The sequence below is a fragment of the Balaenoptera acutorostrata genome, chromosome 4 (assembly GCF_949987535.1).
Source record: "Balaenoptera acutorostrata chromosome 4, mBalAcu1.1, whole genome shotgun sequence".
NCBI classification, from domain to species: domain Eukaryota; kingdom Metazoa; phylum Chordata; class Mammalia; order Artiodactyla; family Balaenopteridae; genus Balaenoptera; species Balaenoptera acutorostrata.
The window spans coordinates 11,006,677-11,022,579 of record NC_080067.1 but is presented as its reverse complement, the minus strand read 5'-3'; the positions used below and the strand labels follow the sequence as shown (position 1 = coordinate 11,022,579).

Genomic DNA, 15,903 nt, shown 5'->3' with positions numbered 1-15,903 from the left:
GAAGATCCCACATGCCGCGGAGCAACTGGGCCCGTGAGCCACAACTACTGAGCCTGCGCGTCTGGAGCCTGTGCTCCGCAACAAGAGAGGCCACGATGGTGAGAGGCCCGCACACCGCAATGAAGAGTGGCCCCCGCTTGCTGCAACTAGAGAAAGCCCTCGCACAGAAAGGAAGACCCAACACAGCTAAAAATAATAAATAAATAAATAAATAAATAAATTTAACAACAACAACAAAAAAGGTGCCAGACCTGAGAAGCCTTTCATCTCTTCTTTAGAAAGGCACCTGTTATCACATCACGTGGTTTGTTTCCTCCTGGGTCCTAAACACAGCCTGTTCTCTTATTTCCTCTCTTCTAGTTGCAAGGAAGCTCCGCGATGGCAGAAACCTACCTGTCTTCCTCACTTAGTGCCCACCGTGCGGCAAGCACTCCACAGACCCTTGCTGAACGAATGAATCCACAGAGCAACCCTGGGGAAAGGTACTATTATGGTCTACATTTCACAGACCAGGACATAGAGATACTAAAAGAAACTTGTCCAAGATCACAGTGGAGGAACTGAGATTCAAACTGTGCCCTAACTAGAGCTGGGCTCTCAAACCACTGTAAGAACTGATTATCAGTCTTAAATATCAGCCTTCCTTCCCAGCAATAAACTGAATTACTTACAGTCAACTATATCTGCCTTTCTGCTGCTTAATTCAAAGCTATTTTTTTTCCAAATAACAATAAAAATCCAGAACTGAAACCCATGCGGTCAAACTGTAGAAACAGTGGCAATTTCTTTCCTACTTAAAAACTGTACTGTCCATAACAGAAACCTTACAAAGTTCTAAAGCAGGTTAAAGATTTCTACCTCATATAAAAATCACATTATAACCTTTTAATACATAATGTTGGTATTTAGGGGAAGAAAAACTACATGAAAACAAATGGATGTAAATAATCTGGCTTTATTTAGCATGCCAATACAATTTATTCTGGTAATAAATTAATATGTAGTTATCAAAAATGTTGGGTGCTTTCCAATAAAAAGGTTTCTGACTGTGTACACTAAAGTATATGCAGAATCCTTTGACATGGAGTTACTGAAGAATGGAGTGTCTTTCTCTGTAATTCATCTTCAGATCGTGTTTAGTTTAAAAAGGTTTCAATTACCATTCCGGCTCCTGCAAACTATGAAGCCTGAAATTATAGTACTGAGTTTCAAAATACCCTGATCCAGTCTCCTAATTGTACGGATGAGGAATCCACTGGCCTTGCCAAAGATTACAAAGCTAGCAAGAGACAGAGCCTGGATTACAACTCAGTCCTCAGAGGGGCTCTGAAATGTCTGTGAAGCTAAACAAGGCATATACACCACACCGAACTCGAGTCATATCTGCAAGACCCTGGTTTTACTTTCTGCTTAACACAGGATTAAATCCTGATGTGTTCTTTTGCAGTTAACAGATTTAGCAACTCAGGTGCTTTGGAAATGAAATCATTCCCGTTATCAGATTATCACCGATCGCCAGTGCCGTTGGCTTTTCTCCTGGGACGTTAGGACTTGGGCAACTTTTCTTCCTGCTCTTCTACGCTCACAGTAGAAGTGACATCAGGGATGTCTGTTCTTGTTTGAAATTCATCATCAGTTATCGGTATCTACAAAACCATCAGATCTGAGTAAGGGACAGTTCGTTTCTCTCTGTAGCTCATCCCCACCGGTCAGCACACACCCTGCTCTGTTCACCTGAGCCATCACTCGTTCCAAAGCAACTGTGGATTACTTCTGGGGTGTCAGTGTCCCAAATAGCGATGAGATTTCTCAACACATCAATGTGCCGTATGCTTCACATAATGTACCAAGCAGTTCTGGCATACAGTTTTTGGTGATTTGTGTCTCAGCCTAATGGCTTCACATAGCCATGCTGTTGGCAGGGAGAAAAAGGCCACTGGCCTGTTTTAATTTAAACCCCCAATGAGTGTGCTGCACATTTATCAGTTAGTAATGAAATGCTCACACGCTGGCAAGCTATTTTTCTCTCTAATTGCAGAAGCCATTCACAGAGCAACCCACCAGACATAGGTGAGTTTAACTTTATGGACACACAGCAGAGGTGTGTGTATAAAGGGAATTTTGGAACTTCCGTGCAACTGGTTCTATTTCTTGCTGTTCTCAGGGCTGTAGCAAAGGAAGACCGATAGCCTATCTTTGCATGTTTCTTTTTCTCCAGGGCAAGAGCGAATGTCTGACATGGCTGCAGCTTACAGAGGCGTATTAGACGTGCCCTCAGGGGCATATCTAATTGGAACAGGCATCTCGTTTTTAAGTTCCTCCTCAGCAAATACAAGAGTTGCTGTCGAAGCTTTACCTTTTAGGACTAGTAACTCCATTTGGTGGTAATGCTGAAAGCAGGGCCGCTAGCCATGAAGACTTGACATTAACCCCTACCTAGAGTGAAATTTCGTTAGCCTTATCTAAAAACAAATACACACACAAGAACCCAGATACAGAAATGTTACTTGCTCTGTTCTCACAAAACCACTCGAGCAGTTAATCTACTAAAAGTAGGCATATTTTTCTCCTCTCCTTCTGCTACCAATTTCACTTTCTTTGGCTGTTTTTCTTTTTATCTTGTCCTGATTTTCAAGGAACATGCAGAATACTGATAAGGAAATTCCATATTCTTTGACCATTTCACTTTTTGACTCTTCTTCTTAACTCACTAATTTTTAACTCTGGAAAAATTGTGAGCTCAGTATATTTTCTCTTTAACACCAGGACCAGAAGCCAGTGTATGAAGTATAATGGAAATGACATGCTTAACAGAACACAGACATCTGACTCATGGCCAGCTCTTGGAAACTGGCCTGGCCAACTGAAGGTACAGTCCCGACCGACTAAAGGCAACTGATTTCCTTCAGTTTAGAACAGCAGACCTGATGTCAAACTACAAAGAAAGGGCTGATTTTAATAATCTTAATAACCAACCAAAAAATAAAATCTTTTTTTAAATTAAAGAATCCTAATGACTTTGAGGTAGATTAAGCTGTTGTCAGATAATGAAGTAATTAGGTGTAAGATATAAAAATAACAAAACTGAGCGAAAGAAAGCACTGATTTGAAATTATCTTCTTTTAAGTTCGGATGGAAAATTAAGAGCCCATCCAATTCAAAGTTCTAGGCACAAAATCCGGGTATGTCATGTGTTGGACTTGCTTCTTCAACTGGAGATGAACTTGGCAGCCGATGGAAAGAATCCACACTCTATGGAACAGCAAACTACAAAATGATTGTCCCCACGAAGAAGCCAGTGACTTTGCATTTGATTTTTCTAATTTGGCTCATTCCCCAAAGTTCAGGCTTTGGAATTCTAAAGTCTTCTTCAGCATTTAACTAGCTCTTTGTTGGTGGAAGGGGCCGAGACTGTCTCTCCACACATAAACTGATCCTAAGACAGAACAAGAAATTATATTAATCATGGAGTGTCTGTGTCACAGATGCATCAATGGTAAACTCATTTTGTTACAGAATCAATCCAGCTCTGTTAATCTAAGTTTTTCCTTTGCTCTATCACTTCATTCTTGTTCAATGAGTCAATGCCAGCACCAGAATCATAATCTTAAAAGTGTATCAGTTTTTAGTCCCGAATTCATATTTAATGCACCTTATCTTATAAACAAACATGTCCCTCGTCACTACAGAGCACCCACTTCTCAGAAATCACATTTATAAAACAGACGTCGCACCTTTTAAGTTTCTGTATTAATTACTATTTGCACTACTACTTCTCCACTTCAATATTTGGTCACTCACATACCTGCCCTCTTCAAAGTAATTACATTTTTCAACTAAAGGGATAGCTCTTTATGTTTCCCAACATAGATAACCTGCAAATTAGCTATTTTGTAAATGAAGTTCAATCACTGATGATTTAGCCTGGCTTTCGCCAGCCAGCCCAGGAAACCTCTGCCTCCCAGGTTACCCCTCATCTCCTGCAGTCTGATCCCCATAAGGATCAGCCTGTATTCCGTCCCTATCGATCTCTGACTCCTGCCCAGCACCTGGAGCCCTCCCACTGTGTTCTTTGGAGTTTATGGTCCACCACCAACACGATGCTCCATATTCTTTAAAATGGCCCTGTGCCGTCTTGCTCTAACACAAGGTTCTCAAGGGGTAGCGGGGAGGAGGCGTTGCTTTTGTCTCTGGGGATATTTGGCAATGTGTGGAGACATTCTGGGTTGACATACTGCAGGGTGCTACTGGCATCTAATGGGTAGAGGTCAGGGATGCTACTAAACAGCCTACAGTACGTGATCACCCGATTTAAAATTGCAATCTCTTCTCATACCAGCACTCTTGCTCACCCTTACCCTGTTTTCTTTTTGTTCCAGAACACATTTAAATGCAAGAATAAATCAGTAAACCTCTTAAGTGTAGTCTAAATTATAGCCTGCTTATGTCATGAGGCTAAGTGCCTTGTTCCCCCACCTTGCCTATACTCATTTTAGAGTTCATCCTTAAGAATGTTAAGCTCTGTTATATGACAATTATATCTCAAAAACAAAAAACAAAACCCAGAAAAAAGAATGTTAAGCTTCTTACTTATGATGTTAAGATTCCATTCAAAGTACTGACCAAAAGTTGGGGTGGAGGTGGGCATTTATTTTGTTTTCTATTGTCAATATCCTTGGGTGAAAACAGCAGGACAACTAAAGACTAAAATGAAAATTGTAAAATTGCAACTATGACTTACATCTCAAACAAGATAATGCAGAGTTCAATGTATAAGCCAGGTAAGAGATACTATACAAATGTTCCCTCAAAATAAGTCCAAGAGCTCTAAACAATTTTAATTACTTATTAAATAAGGGAGGAATAAAGACTGTCAATTAAATAATCTTTATAATTATCTTCCTCTATTTAATAAGTAATCATAATATTCACTAGATACAGAACAGTTTTCTTTATTGCCTTCTCCAAAGCTAAGAGTTAATCAATTTGAGCTTTTAAAATTTTAATTTACTATACAGCTGCTTATTAATGGTTTTTAAAATTTGTTTTAAAAAACATAGCATTTACCTAACGCAAGATTAGAAAACATTCTGCACGTACCTATCACAGGCAGACTACTCTAGGTCCCTGCAACCCTCCCCCCACCTTTTAAAATTTGACTCCTTACTTTGTCATAAATCACTTTTATAATGAGAGAGCAGCTAGGGCACGTTGCCACGTCTTCCCCATTCTCCAAATCTTCCTATAACAAAATCGAACACCGCATGGTCAGCACAGTCTTCTCTTGGCGATCTCCTTCTCCCAAACCCTCCCACCTCTGTGGGCAAGCTCCTTTGAGGCTGACCTCCCCACAAAGGCATGTGAGGACCAAAAGCATCTTCCAAGAGAAATGCCAGCCCCACTCTTCCCTGGAAGCGTCACTTGGGATAAACACCCAGGAGGGTGAGTCAAGGTTCAGTCGCCTCAAAACCCCCGGGAACACAAAAACACATACCTTCCTCCAAAGGAGTATCCCAGGAAGTGGAAGCTTAAGTTGGGGAGGATGGCGCCGTCCACACCCTCCCCTCCCCGCTCCGGCCCGACTAAGGGCCAGAACTAAGTGCCCGCCGACAGCGCAGAGTATCAACTTTGGGGGAATTCAGAAACGGATAAAAAAGGGCGTGGATAACTGTGAGCCGTGTGGATCGGCGGCAGGAACTCGGCAGAGCGAAAGCGCGCCTGCTCCGAGGAGTCGCCGGGCGGGGCTCCGAGGAGTCGCCGGGAGGGACCCCGAGGTACCTTGGTGATACAGAAGTTATCTCCACACGGGCAGGGATAGAAGTACGTCTCCAAGTCCTCGTCATATTGGAAGTCCTCGATCTCCACCTCGTCGTGAAACACCGCCATCGTTACTGGGGCCAGCAGAGGTCTGTCACCTCCACCGTCCGACCCAGGCCGGGGCCAGTCCAACTTCTAGGGCGCCGGCCCAGCCGGGCGTCGTAGCCGTGCACCGGCGCAGAAATGACCGCTTCCGGCTCAGAGACATTGACGCAACTCACGGTTTCAGGCCAAATGGGTGACCGGGTAGCGGTCACCATGGAGATGGCGGAGCTAGGGGGAGGAGACACGGGCGGACGGCGGTGGCTGCTCCGTGAGGTCGCGTCCCGCCCCGCCCATCGGACGGCAGCGACCAATAATATGTGGGGTTCGCTCGCGCGGCTGCTGCGTCACGTGGGGGAACACCGGAAGCTCTCCGGCGCCGGGGGCGGAGCTTGCCCCTACTCTGTGAGCTGAGTCCTAGAGGCGGCGGCGGTCTGGAGGTACTTTGTTGAGGGGGTTGTTACCTGCCTCAACGTTCGCGGGCCTTAGAGAGGCCTTAACTAGACCCCGCAGCGGGCGGCGGCCGGCCTAGGTAGCGTCGACCCTGCCCCTCGGCGACGCTGCGGAAAAGCGGCGCGCTTTGTGAGTCTGAGGCGGCGGCTGGAACTGCTCAGACTCCGGAACGTCCCTCCCTGCCTCCCCGGTGACTGACGAAAAGCTTCCTTGGAATAGTGATTTCACCGAGTGACCGTGAGCTCTGGGCGACGCGTAGCTTGTAGTTCTGGCTGCACTCGGCTATTCAGGTACATCCCCGCCTCTTCCTTACCCTAGATTGTCTTCAAATGCCCTAAATTGTGTTGTCGAAAGGACCAAGCAAGATCTGTTACGCAGATTGAGTTCTAGTCCTGTGTTTGCCAAGCATGTATTGATAGTATTATATGACTACGATCAGGTGTTTCGCTAAGTATAATTCTTCCATCAACCCTGGGACTTCAGATGTTATTCCATATTATTAATCTTTAAACTGAGATACAGAGAGTCAGGTATCTTGACCAAAATCACACAACTAGGAAATGAAGAGCCTGTCTGTCCCCAAGCCTATGAACAAATTACTTAACTTGCGTGAACCACAGTTTCTTCTTTGTAAACGAAATTGCATCAGCATACAGAGTTACTACCATGAGGCCTTTGTATACCTTAATGGGAAATGCAGATAAAATGTGATTTGTCTCGAAAGCAGCACTAGTGCCTGTCTTGGTAAAACGGGGTTTCATGGGAGTATTTCTCCATTACTAGGCATTTATTCAAATCTTGGTAGAGAAGGAATGCAGTGAGAAAACCACTATTTAGAAGCAGATCTGAGCTCAGAAGATGACCGTTGGGAACTAACTCTGGGGGCTGGACATTTACATTCTTTGGGCCTTATTTCCTCTTCTGACTAAAAGAGGGTTGGATTAGAGATGATTTACAAGATTCCTTTCAGATCCAACATTCTATTTTGCGTGGAAGTTATGAGTTTTACTTGGTTCAGCAATCACATATACGATATTCAGTTTATATTTATATGATACATATGCATAATATACACATGTACACATCCTTATGCTTATTTATGTACACGTGCTCCGACGTTTGCATGAAGTTACCAATTTTGTGCACGCTGAAGTTCCACCTGGTTTAGCCCTTTTAAAGCTTGAAAACCTAAAGGCAGAGGGGTCTTTGGGAGAAAATTTAGAAGTTATGTTAAAGGGATTTGTAGAAGATTACTTCAGAGGCTTCACCAACATTCTATTTTGCCTAATTGGAGATCTACCCAGGAGTTAGGAAACATTTGCTAAACTTGTTGAGGGTTAACTGGGATGGTTCTGCTCTGAGCAAAGGAGAAAGCCCACATAGCTCAGAGCCCACATAGCTCAGAGGCTGCTCCCTGAATCTTTGCAGACACGGATACTTCCCAGGTAGCCTCTTGGAGACAGGAGGACAGAGAGTCTCCAGTGTTTATTCTGTAGTCTCAGTGATCATTTTGAGGTTGGGAACTTTCTTTAGTTCTTCAGTGCTTCTGAGCATAAGTACCTACAAAATAAAGGTGAGCCATTTTTGAATGTACAGAAATGGGTGCAGTCATATTTGGTTCATGGAACTATAAATTGGTAGACCTTTTAGAAAACAGTTTGGATCTATCAAAAACAATTTACTGGGGAATCTTAAAATCTGAGGTTTGTAATCCTAAAAGTTTCAGGAGTCGTTGGGTAATTTTTCTTTATAATTTCCTTGTAATTTTCCAACTTTTCTTTGAGTGTGTATTACCTCAAATGGAAAAAGAAAAATGAATGAACCACTTATTAATAGTAATTGACACTGTGTGCCAGGCCCTGTACCAAATGGTTTACATGCATCATGTCATTGAAACAGCCCAGTGAGGTCTAGGTATCATTAATCCCATCTTCAACATTGGGAAACCTGAGCTTTAGGGGCTTAGGTTTAGGAACTAACCAAAAGGGGCAAAGCTGGTAAGTGACATTAAGCTATGGTGATCACTCAGACCTGACCCCAGAAACTAGGCTCTTAATTACCTTCAGTGCCATCTGTGATATGATGTGCTTGAAGCAGAGCTAGATTAAACAAACAGCCCTGGCACTCTGTAGACTGCTGAGATTTTCTGCTAGAGCAGTGCTGGTTCCCTTGAGGCCTAGATCTGGGGGTCTCCTTGGCCTTCCATACCACTTTCAGCCTGCCGTCTGTTGCCATATCTCTTCTCTGGCCAGAGGTGGTTCCCCATATCGTTCTGCCAGTTTGAGTTCATCCTGTGCTGAGGAAAGTAAAACTGTAGCCAATCCTGTGAGGCATTATTTCACGCCACCCAGCATTTTTTAATAAAACATCACAGTGACTACTAAACTTTACATTTATTCCTAAAAGGGAATAGACATTTTATAATATAATGAGACATCTTTGGGCTCTGAGAGCGTGACAAAAGCAAGTTTACTAGTTGCTATACAGTCATTTGAGATCACAAATTTATGGTTTAAAAATAATTTTTTTTTAATTGTAACACTGCCGATTTGGAAAATAACAGTGACCAAAATTCTTAGCGTGAGATTGAATTTAGAACTAGATCATACTTATGTCATAGCAGCTGTTTTTTATGAGTGCTGTTGTAGATCAGGCTAAGGAGTTGTTTATTGGCAATATCAACCCACTGCCTCTCTAGATTGTTTGGCAGGGATAACGTATTTGGGTTGATTTTTAGTGACACTCCTGCTTGCCAGGTATTTCCCCGGACGTTTATTCCTTTCAGCAATCTAGTGAGGTAGTGTTGTCCTTCCCATTTATAAATGGGAAGAGGTGACTGGCCTGAGGTCAGAAAGCAGAAAGTAGTCAGATCTGAGCCCAGTTCCGCTGACCGTGAGTCGAGCACTCTGTTATAACTTGTACTCCACTTGGGTGCCCTCACCAATGCCAGGGCCCCCTGTGCTTGCTCGCTGGCTCCTAGGATTATAAATCAGCAGGTGCCGTGCTGGCTCTGTGCGTTTATCTCAATGCATTCATGCTCTTTGAGGCATTCTTGGTTTTTCTCTCTCTCTCTGCTTGCTCACACCTCATCCAGTCTATCAGCAAGTGATAGGGCTCTAATTCCAAAATCTATTCCATGTTCATCTGCTTCTGTCTGAGTTTTATCCGATCTACGCTTAGCCTGGTGCCTTCTCACTGAACTTCCTGCTTCACCTCTTGCCCCTCTGCGATCTGTTCTTTCCAGGGCAGCCTGAGTGATCCTTTAATGTAAATTAGATCACCTCCCTCCCCTGGTTTATTTAAACCCTTCAGCTGTTGCCCATCGCCTTTAGAAGAAAGTCCGCACCCTTCCTGTGGCCTGCTGTGACCTGGCACGTGTCTCCCTGCTTGACCTCATCTCCTGTCACTGTCCTTGGCTCACTGCTCTCCAGTCACACTGGCTGTGCTTCCTCTACCGCACCAGGCTTGTTTCTGTGATGGGGCCTCGCTCCAGTGCTCTGCACTTAACGCCTGCTTAGCTGCCTCTTCCCCCTCATTCGGGTCTCAGCTCTGATGCCTCTTGAGAGAGACCTTGCCTGATATTCCCCCACCTGCCCCGTCACTCTTATTTCCTTTATCACACTCACTGTAATCTGTGTCTTGTTAATTGTCTGTTTATTATTATCTGTTGTAGACATTGTGATAAAAGCCTCATGATGGCAAAGGCCTTGTGTCTGGTTGTGTATTGTGTCTCCACAACCTAAAATAGTGCCTGGTGCCTCAGTAATTGTTAAAGAATTTGAATGTAGTTATTGAACAGAAACTAGTATCATTCATTTTAAATCTTAATCTGTTGCTTGCAGTTCATTGCTTAAGTGGATATCTGTTTTATTTAGCATTTATGATACTTTTCTCTGTTTTAAAAATAAAATAACTTTTTGGTGAGATAAGGCCCATGAGGATACAAATATTGATGGAATATTCTTTCTTGTATGGTTTTGAAAATTACTTAATATGTTAATTTTATATAGTTAATTAATACATTGAATATATAAAACCATTGGACATAAATTTCAAAATATGAGTAGTTTTTTTTCTTTTTTTTGTATTTCTTTGAATTTTTTGAATGTGACTTTGTTTTTTAAAAAAATTTTTATTGAAGTATAGTTGATTTGCAGTGTTCGTTAGTTTCAGGTGTATAGCACAGCGATTCAGTTATACATACATAAGTATATATGTTCTTCAGATTTTCCTCCCTTATAGGTTATTACAAAATATTGAGTATAGTTCCCTGTGCTATACAGTAGGTCATTGTTGGTTATCTATTTTATATATAGTAGTGTGTATATGTTAATCCCAAACATGTATTCCTCCCCTTCTTTCCCCTTTGGTAACCATAAGTTCATTTTCTATGTCTGTGTGTCTGTTTCTGTTTCATAGATAAGTTCATTTGTATCATATTTTGGATTCCACATATAAGTGATATCATGTGGTTATTTGTCTTTCTTTGTCTGACTTCACTTAGTGTGAAAATCTCTAGGTCCATCCATGTTGCTGCAAATGGCATTATTTCATTCTTTTTTATGGCTGAGTAATATTCCATTGTATATATATACCACATCTTTATCCATTCATCTGTCAATGGCCATTTAAGTTGCTTCCATGTCTTGGCTATTGTAAATAGTGCTGCAGTGAACATTGGGGTGCATGTATCTTTTCGAATTATGGTTTTCTCTGGATATATGTCCAGGAGTTGGATTGTAGGATCATATGGTAGCTTTATTTTTAGTTTTTTAAGGAACGTCCATACTGTTCTACATAGAGGCTGCACCAGTTTACATTCCCACCAACAGGGTAGGAGGGTTCCTTTTTCTCCACACCCTTTCCAGCATTTATTATTTGTAGACTTTTTGATAATGGCCATTCTGACTAGTGTAAGATGATACATCATTTTAGTTTTGATTTGCATTTCTCGAATAATTAGCAATGCTGAGCATCTTTTCATGTGTCTTTGGCCATCTCTATGTCTTTGGAGAAATGTCTATTTAGATCTTCTGTCCATTCTTTGATTGGGTTGTTTGATTTTTTGATATTGTGCTGTATGAGCCATTTGTATATTTTGGAGATGAACCCCTTGTTGGTTGCATCGTTTGCAAATTTTTTATTCCATTCGGTAGGTTGTCTTTTCGTTTTGTTCATGGTTTCCTCTGCTGTGCAAAAGCTTTTAAGTTTAATTAGGTCCCATTTGTTTGTTTTTATTTCCGTTACTCTAGGACAGCGGCCCCAACCTTTTTGGCACCAGGGACCGGTTTCGTGGACGACAATTTTTCCACAGACCGGGGTGGGGTGGGGGGGATGGTTTCAGGATGATTCAAGTGCATTACATTTATTGTGCACTTTATTTCTATTATTATTACATCGTAATATATAATGAAATAATTATACAACTCACGGTAATGCAGAATCAGTGGGAGCCCTGAGCTTGTTTTCCTGCAACTAGATGGTCCCATCTGGGGGTGATGGGACACAGGGGACACCTGAAGTGTGTGGCTTATGTCCACTCTACTCTGTGATCTCGTTTTGGTTGCTGTCCTTGCAGAAAACCCTGCTTCACAAGGATAGGATGTTGGAAAGGGAAGCAGGCTTTTCAGTGCTTTTGTGGCGATCTCAGAATATCCCGCCTTGACTTTAATCCAGAATGTATGGAGATTTGAAGTTGACTCAAACGTACTTTTAAGGCCACCGTCATTTGCGATCTCAAGCAGTTAATTCTCTTCTAGCACGGACGAAGTCGATTCACCTGGCTTATTCACAAATGGGTCACGGATCCATACCTTCCCAGTTCAGGGGTCTTTTGTGGTTGGGAAGTAATGCTCAGACTCTTTTGAAAACTGAGATAGGTGATCATGCACTAGCTGGGAGAAAGAAGGCCCTGGCTTAGTCTCTTTCAAAATCTCTGCTAATGTTTGAAACATGTCAAAATTCCCAGTGTTCACTTGTCATCCCCATAATTCCAGTTTGGCTTTGAATGCAGCCACTCTATCTGCCGACTTGAACACAGTTGTCGTTCTCCTGTGAAGTGACAGATTGAGTTCGCTGAGCAGGTTGAATATGTCACACAAGTAAGCAAGTTTTGTGACCCATTCTGTATCACTGAAATGTAGTGCCAGTGGTGACTGTTTTTCTAAAAGAAATCTCTGGAGCGGCTCTTGTAACTCAAAAACTGTGGCCAGTGATCTACCTTTAGAAAGCCATCTCACTTCTGTGTATAAGAGAAGACGTGTATGCTCTGTGTCCATCTCCTCACAGAGCTGCACAAACAGATGTGTTAAGGGCATGTACTTTAATGTGGTTGATAATTTTAATCACATCCTGCAAAACGTTAAGTTCAGCTGACATTTTTCAGCTAACCAGCCTTTCTCTACGGATGACACAGTGCGTAGACTCACATTCATAAGCGACCTCTTTGACCCAAGTGGTGAAACCAGAAAGCTGTCCAGTTGTGGCAGGTGCTCCGTCTGCGCATATACTGATACAAAATGACCAATTCAGGGCTTCCCTGGTGGCGCAGTGGTTAAGAATCCGCCTGCCAATGCAGGGGACACGGGTTCAAGCCCTAGTCCCGGAAGATCCCACATGCCCATGTACCACAACTACTGAGCCTGTGATCTAGAGCCTGCGAACCACAACTACTGAGCCCGTGTGCCACAACTGCTGAAGCCTGTGCGCCTAGAGCCCGTTCTCCACAGCAAGAGAAGCCACCACAATGAGAAGCCCACGCACTGCAACGAAGAGTAGCCCCCACTCGCCACAACTAGAGAAAGCCCGCGCACAGCAATAAAGACCCAATGCAGCCAAAAGTAAATAAATTAATTTTAAAAAAATGACCAATTCAGTTTTCCTGATATGTCCTGATAAGTCCAAAGAGTTGAATAGTTCTGCAGCTGTGGTGTTGGTTGGCAACAAAAGTGCGCATAACTTATCCTCATGCACATCCTTCTGAAAAATATATTGCACAAAAAACAAGCGTTGTTGCCTTATTGTCAACATCAGTAGACTCGTCAACGTGGATTGCATACCACGGTGACTCATTAATCCTCTCTAACAATTGTGTCTCAGTATCTTCTGCTGCTGTTTCATCAGTTCGTCTAGTTACGGTGCTAGCTGCAAGAGGAACACATGCCACCTTTTGAACTGCAGCCTCTCCTAAAAGTTCACGACAAATGTCCTTAGCAGCAGGCAGGATCAGCTCTTCACCAATGGTAAAGGGCTTCTTAGCTTTAGCAATGTGGTTGGGCACTAAGAATGATGCTCTCAGTGCAGACACATTTGATGAAGTGGTGGCCTTCAATAATTGCTTCTGTTCTTCGTGTTCATGTTTTTTTCTTTTGAAAAACTCCAAAGGCTTGTCTTTTAATGCAGGGTGCTTGGTCTCCATGTGGCAAAGCAGTTGAAGGTTTCATGGCTTTGTTGGATAGCCAGTTGCCACATATTATACAAAGCAGGCTTGGAGAATGTGAATAACCTGTTGCAATGAACCCGTAATTATGTAGGACTCTTGGTATTTTCTTTTAAATCCAGCTTTCTTTCTGTTGGCAGTCTTAGAGTCTTCTGCTGTCTCATCATTGGGTCTTTCCCCATTTTCAAAGAAGCTCTCCAGCGACGTTTGTTTTTTATGCATTTTGGCTAGGGTTAGCTAGTGGGCTTACCAAAACTCTGACTGAGACAAGTGCGCAGTGCGGGAAAGAGGCACAATGGAAGTGGTAAATAAAATAATGGGTGGGCCACGCATGGACTAAATAAGTGTTGGATTCTGACTCAAAGCCTGCCACTAGATGCAGCTGTACAGTTGAAGTACAGCAACTCACTTGCCACTATAAAGCCTGCCACCAGATGCAGCTTAATTGTCACTTGTCACTCACTGATAGGGTTTTGATATGAGTCTGCAAGCAGTTGATTTATTATGGTCTCTGTACAGTCAAACCTCTCTGCTAATGATCTGTATTTGCAGCCACTCCCCAGTGCTAGCATCACCACCTCAGCTCCACCTCAGATCATCAGGCATTAGATTCTCATAAGGAGCATGCAACCTAGATCCCTCACATGTGCAGTTCACAGTAGGGTTTGCGCTCCTATAAGAATATAATGCCGCTGCTGATCTGACAGGAGGTGGAGCTCAGGCAGTAATGTGAGCGATGGGGAGCGGCTGTAAATACGGATGAAGCTTCGCTCACTTGCCCGCTGCTCACCTCCTGCTGTGTGACCCGGTTCCGCCTTGCTGTGTGACCCGGGGTTGGGGACCCGTGCTCTAGGAGACAGATCCAAAAAGATATAGCTGCAATTTATGTCAAAGAGTGTCCTGCTTATGTTTTCCTTTAGGAGTTTTATGGTACCTGGTCTTACATTTAGGTCTTTAATCCATTTTGAATTTATTTTTGTGCATGGTGTTAGAGAATGTTCTAATTTCATTCTTTTACATGTAGCTGTCCAGTTTTCCCAGCACCACTTATTGAAGAGACTGTCTTGTCTCCATTGTATAGTCCTGCCTCCTTTGTCATAGGTTAATTGAGCATAGGTGCGTGGGTTTATTTCTGGGCTTTCTATCCTGTTCCATTGATCTACATGTCTGTTTTTGTGCCAGTACCATACTGTTTTGATGACCATAGCTTTGTAGTATAGTCTGGAGTCAGGGAGCCTGATTCCTCCAGCTCCGTTTTTCTTTCTCAAGATTGCTTTGGCTACTCAGGATCTTTTGTATTTCCATACAGATTTTAAAATTTTTTGTTCTAGTTCTGTGAAAAATGCCATTGGTAATTTGATAAGGATTGCATTGAATCTGTAGATAGCCTTGGGTAATATAGTCATTTTGACAATATTGATTTTTCCAATCCAAGAACATGATGTATCTTTCCATCTGTTTGTGTCATCTTTGATTTCTTTCATCAGCATCTTATAGTTTTTGGAGTACAGGTCTTTTATCTCCTTAGGTAGTTTTATTGCTAGGTGTTTTTTTTTTTTTTTGATGTGATGTTAAATGGGATTGTTTCCTTAATTTCTCTTTCTGATCTTTTGTTGCTAGTGTATAGAAATGCAACGAATTTCTGTGTATAATTTTGTATCCTGTGACTTTACCAAATTCATTGATGAGCTCTAGTAGTTTTTTGGTAGCATCTCCAGGATTTTATATATATAGTGTCATAATTATCTGTTGCTTGCAGTTCACTGTTTAAATGGATATATGTTTTATTTAGCATTTATGATACTTTTCTGTTTTTTTTTTTTTTTTTTTAATTGAGGATCTTGAATCAGATGCGTATGTTTGATTGATTGATTGATTGATTGATTTTGGCTGTGTTGGGTCTTCGTTTCTGTGCGAGGGCTTTCTCCAGTTGTGGCAAGCGGGGGCCACTCTTCATCGCGATGCGCGGGCCTCTCACCGTCGCGGCCTCTCTCGTTGCGGAGCACAGGCTCCAGACGCGCAGGCTCAGCAGTTGTGGCTCACGGGCCCAGCCGCTCTGCGGCATGTGGGATCTTCCCAGGCCAGGGCTCGAACCCGTGTCCCCTGCATTAGCAGGCAGATTCTCAACCACTGCGCCACCTGGGAAGCCCACT

The 15,903-nt window shown here is 42.7% G+C and overlaps 2 protein-coding genes across 3 annotated transcripts in view; one reads left to right on the top strand and one right to left on the bottom strand.

The window, feature by feature from the left end:
* Positions 1–939: 939 nt before the first annotated feature.
* On the bottom strand, positions 940–6,013 carry DPH3 (diphthamide biosynthesis 3). Its single transcript, XM_007167006.2, has 3 exons — positions 5,779–6,013; positions 5,168–5,242; positions 940–3,436 (listed from the first exon to the last, which is right to left on the bottom strand). The coding sequence occupies exons 1-3, from the start codon at positions 5,884–5,886 to the stop codon at positions 3,371–3,373; spliced, it is 249 nt and encodes an 82-aa protein (XP_007167068.1). The 5' UTR covers positions 5,887–6,013; the 3' UTR covers positions 940–3,370.
* Positions 6,014–6,221: 208 nt separating this feature from the next.
* OXNAD1 (oxidoreductase NAD binding domain containing 1) overlaps positions 6,222–15,903 on the top strand; it is a 55,631-nt gene continuing 45,949 nt past the window's right edge. Inside the window, exon 1 of one of the 2 annotated variants that reach the window (XM_007167009.2) lies at positions 6,222–6,602. The gene's annotated coding sequence lies outside the window, so the exon portion shown is untranslated. The remainder of the gene's footprint in view (positions 6,603–15,903) is intronic. The other variant, XM_007167008.2, reaches the window with a different exon arrangement.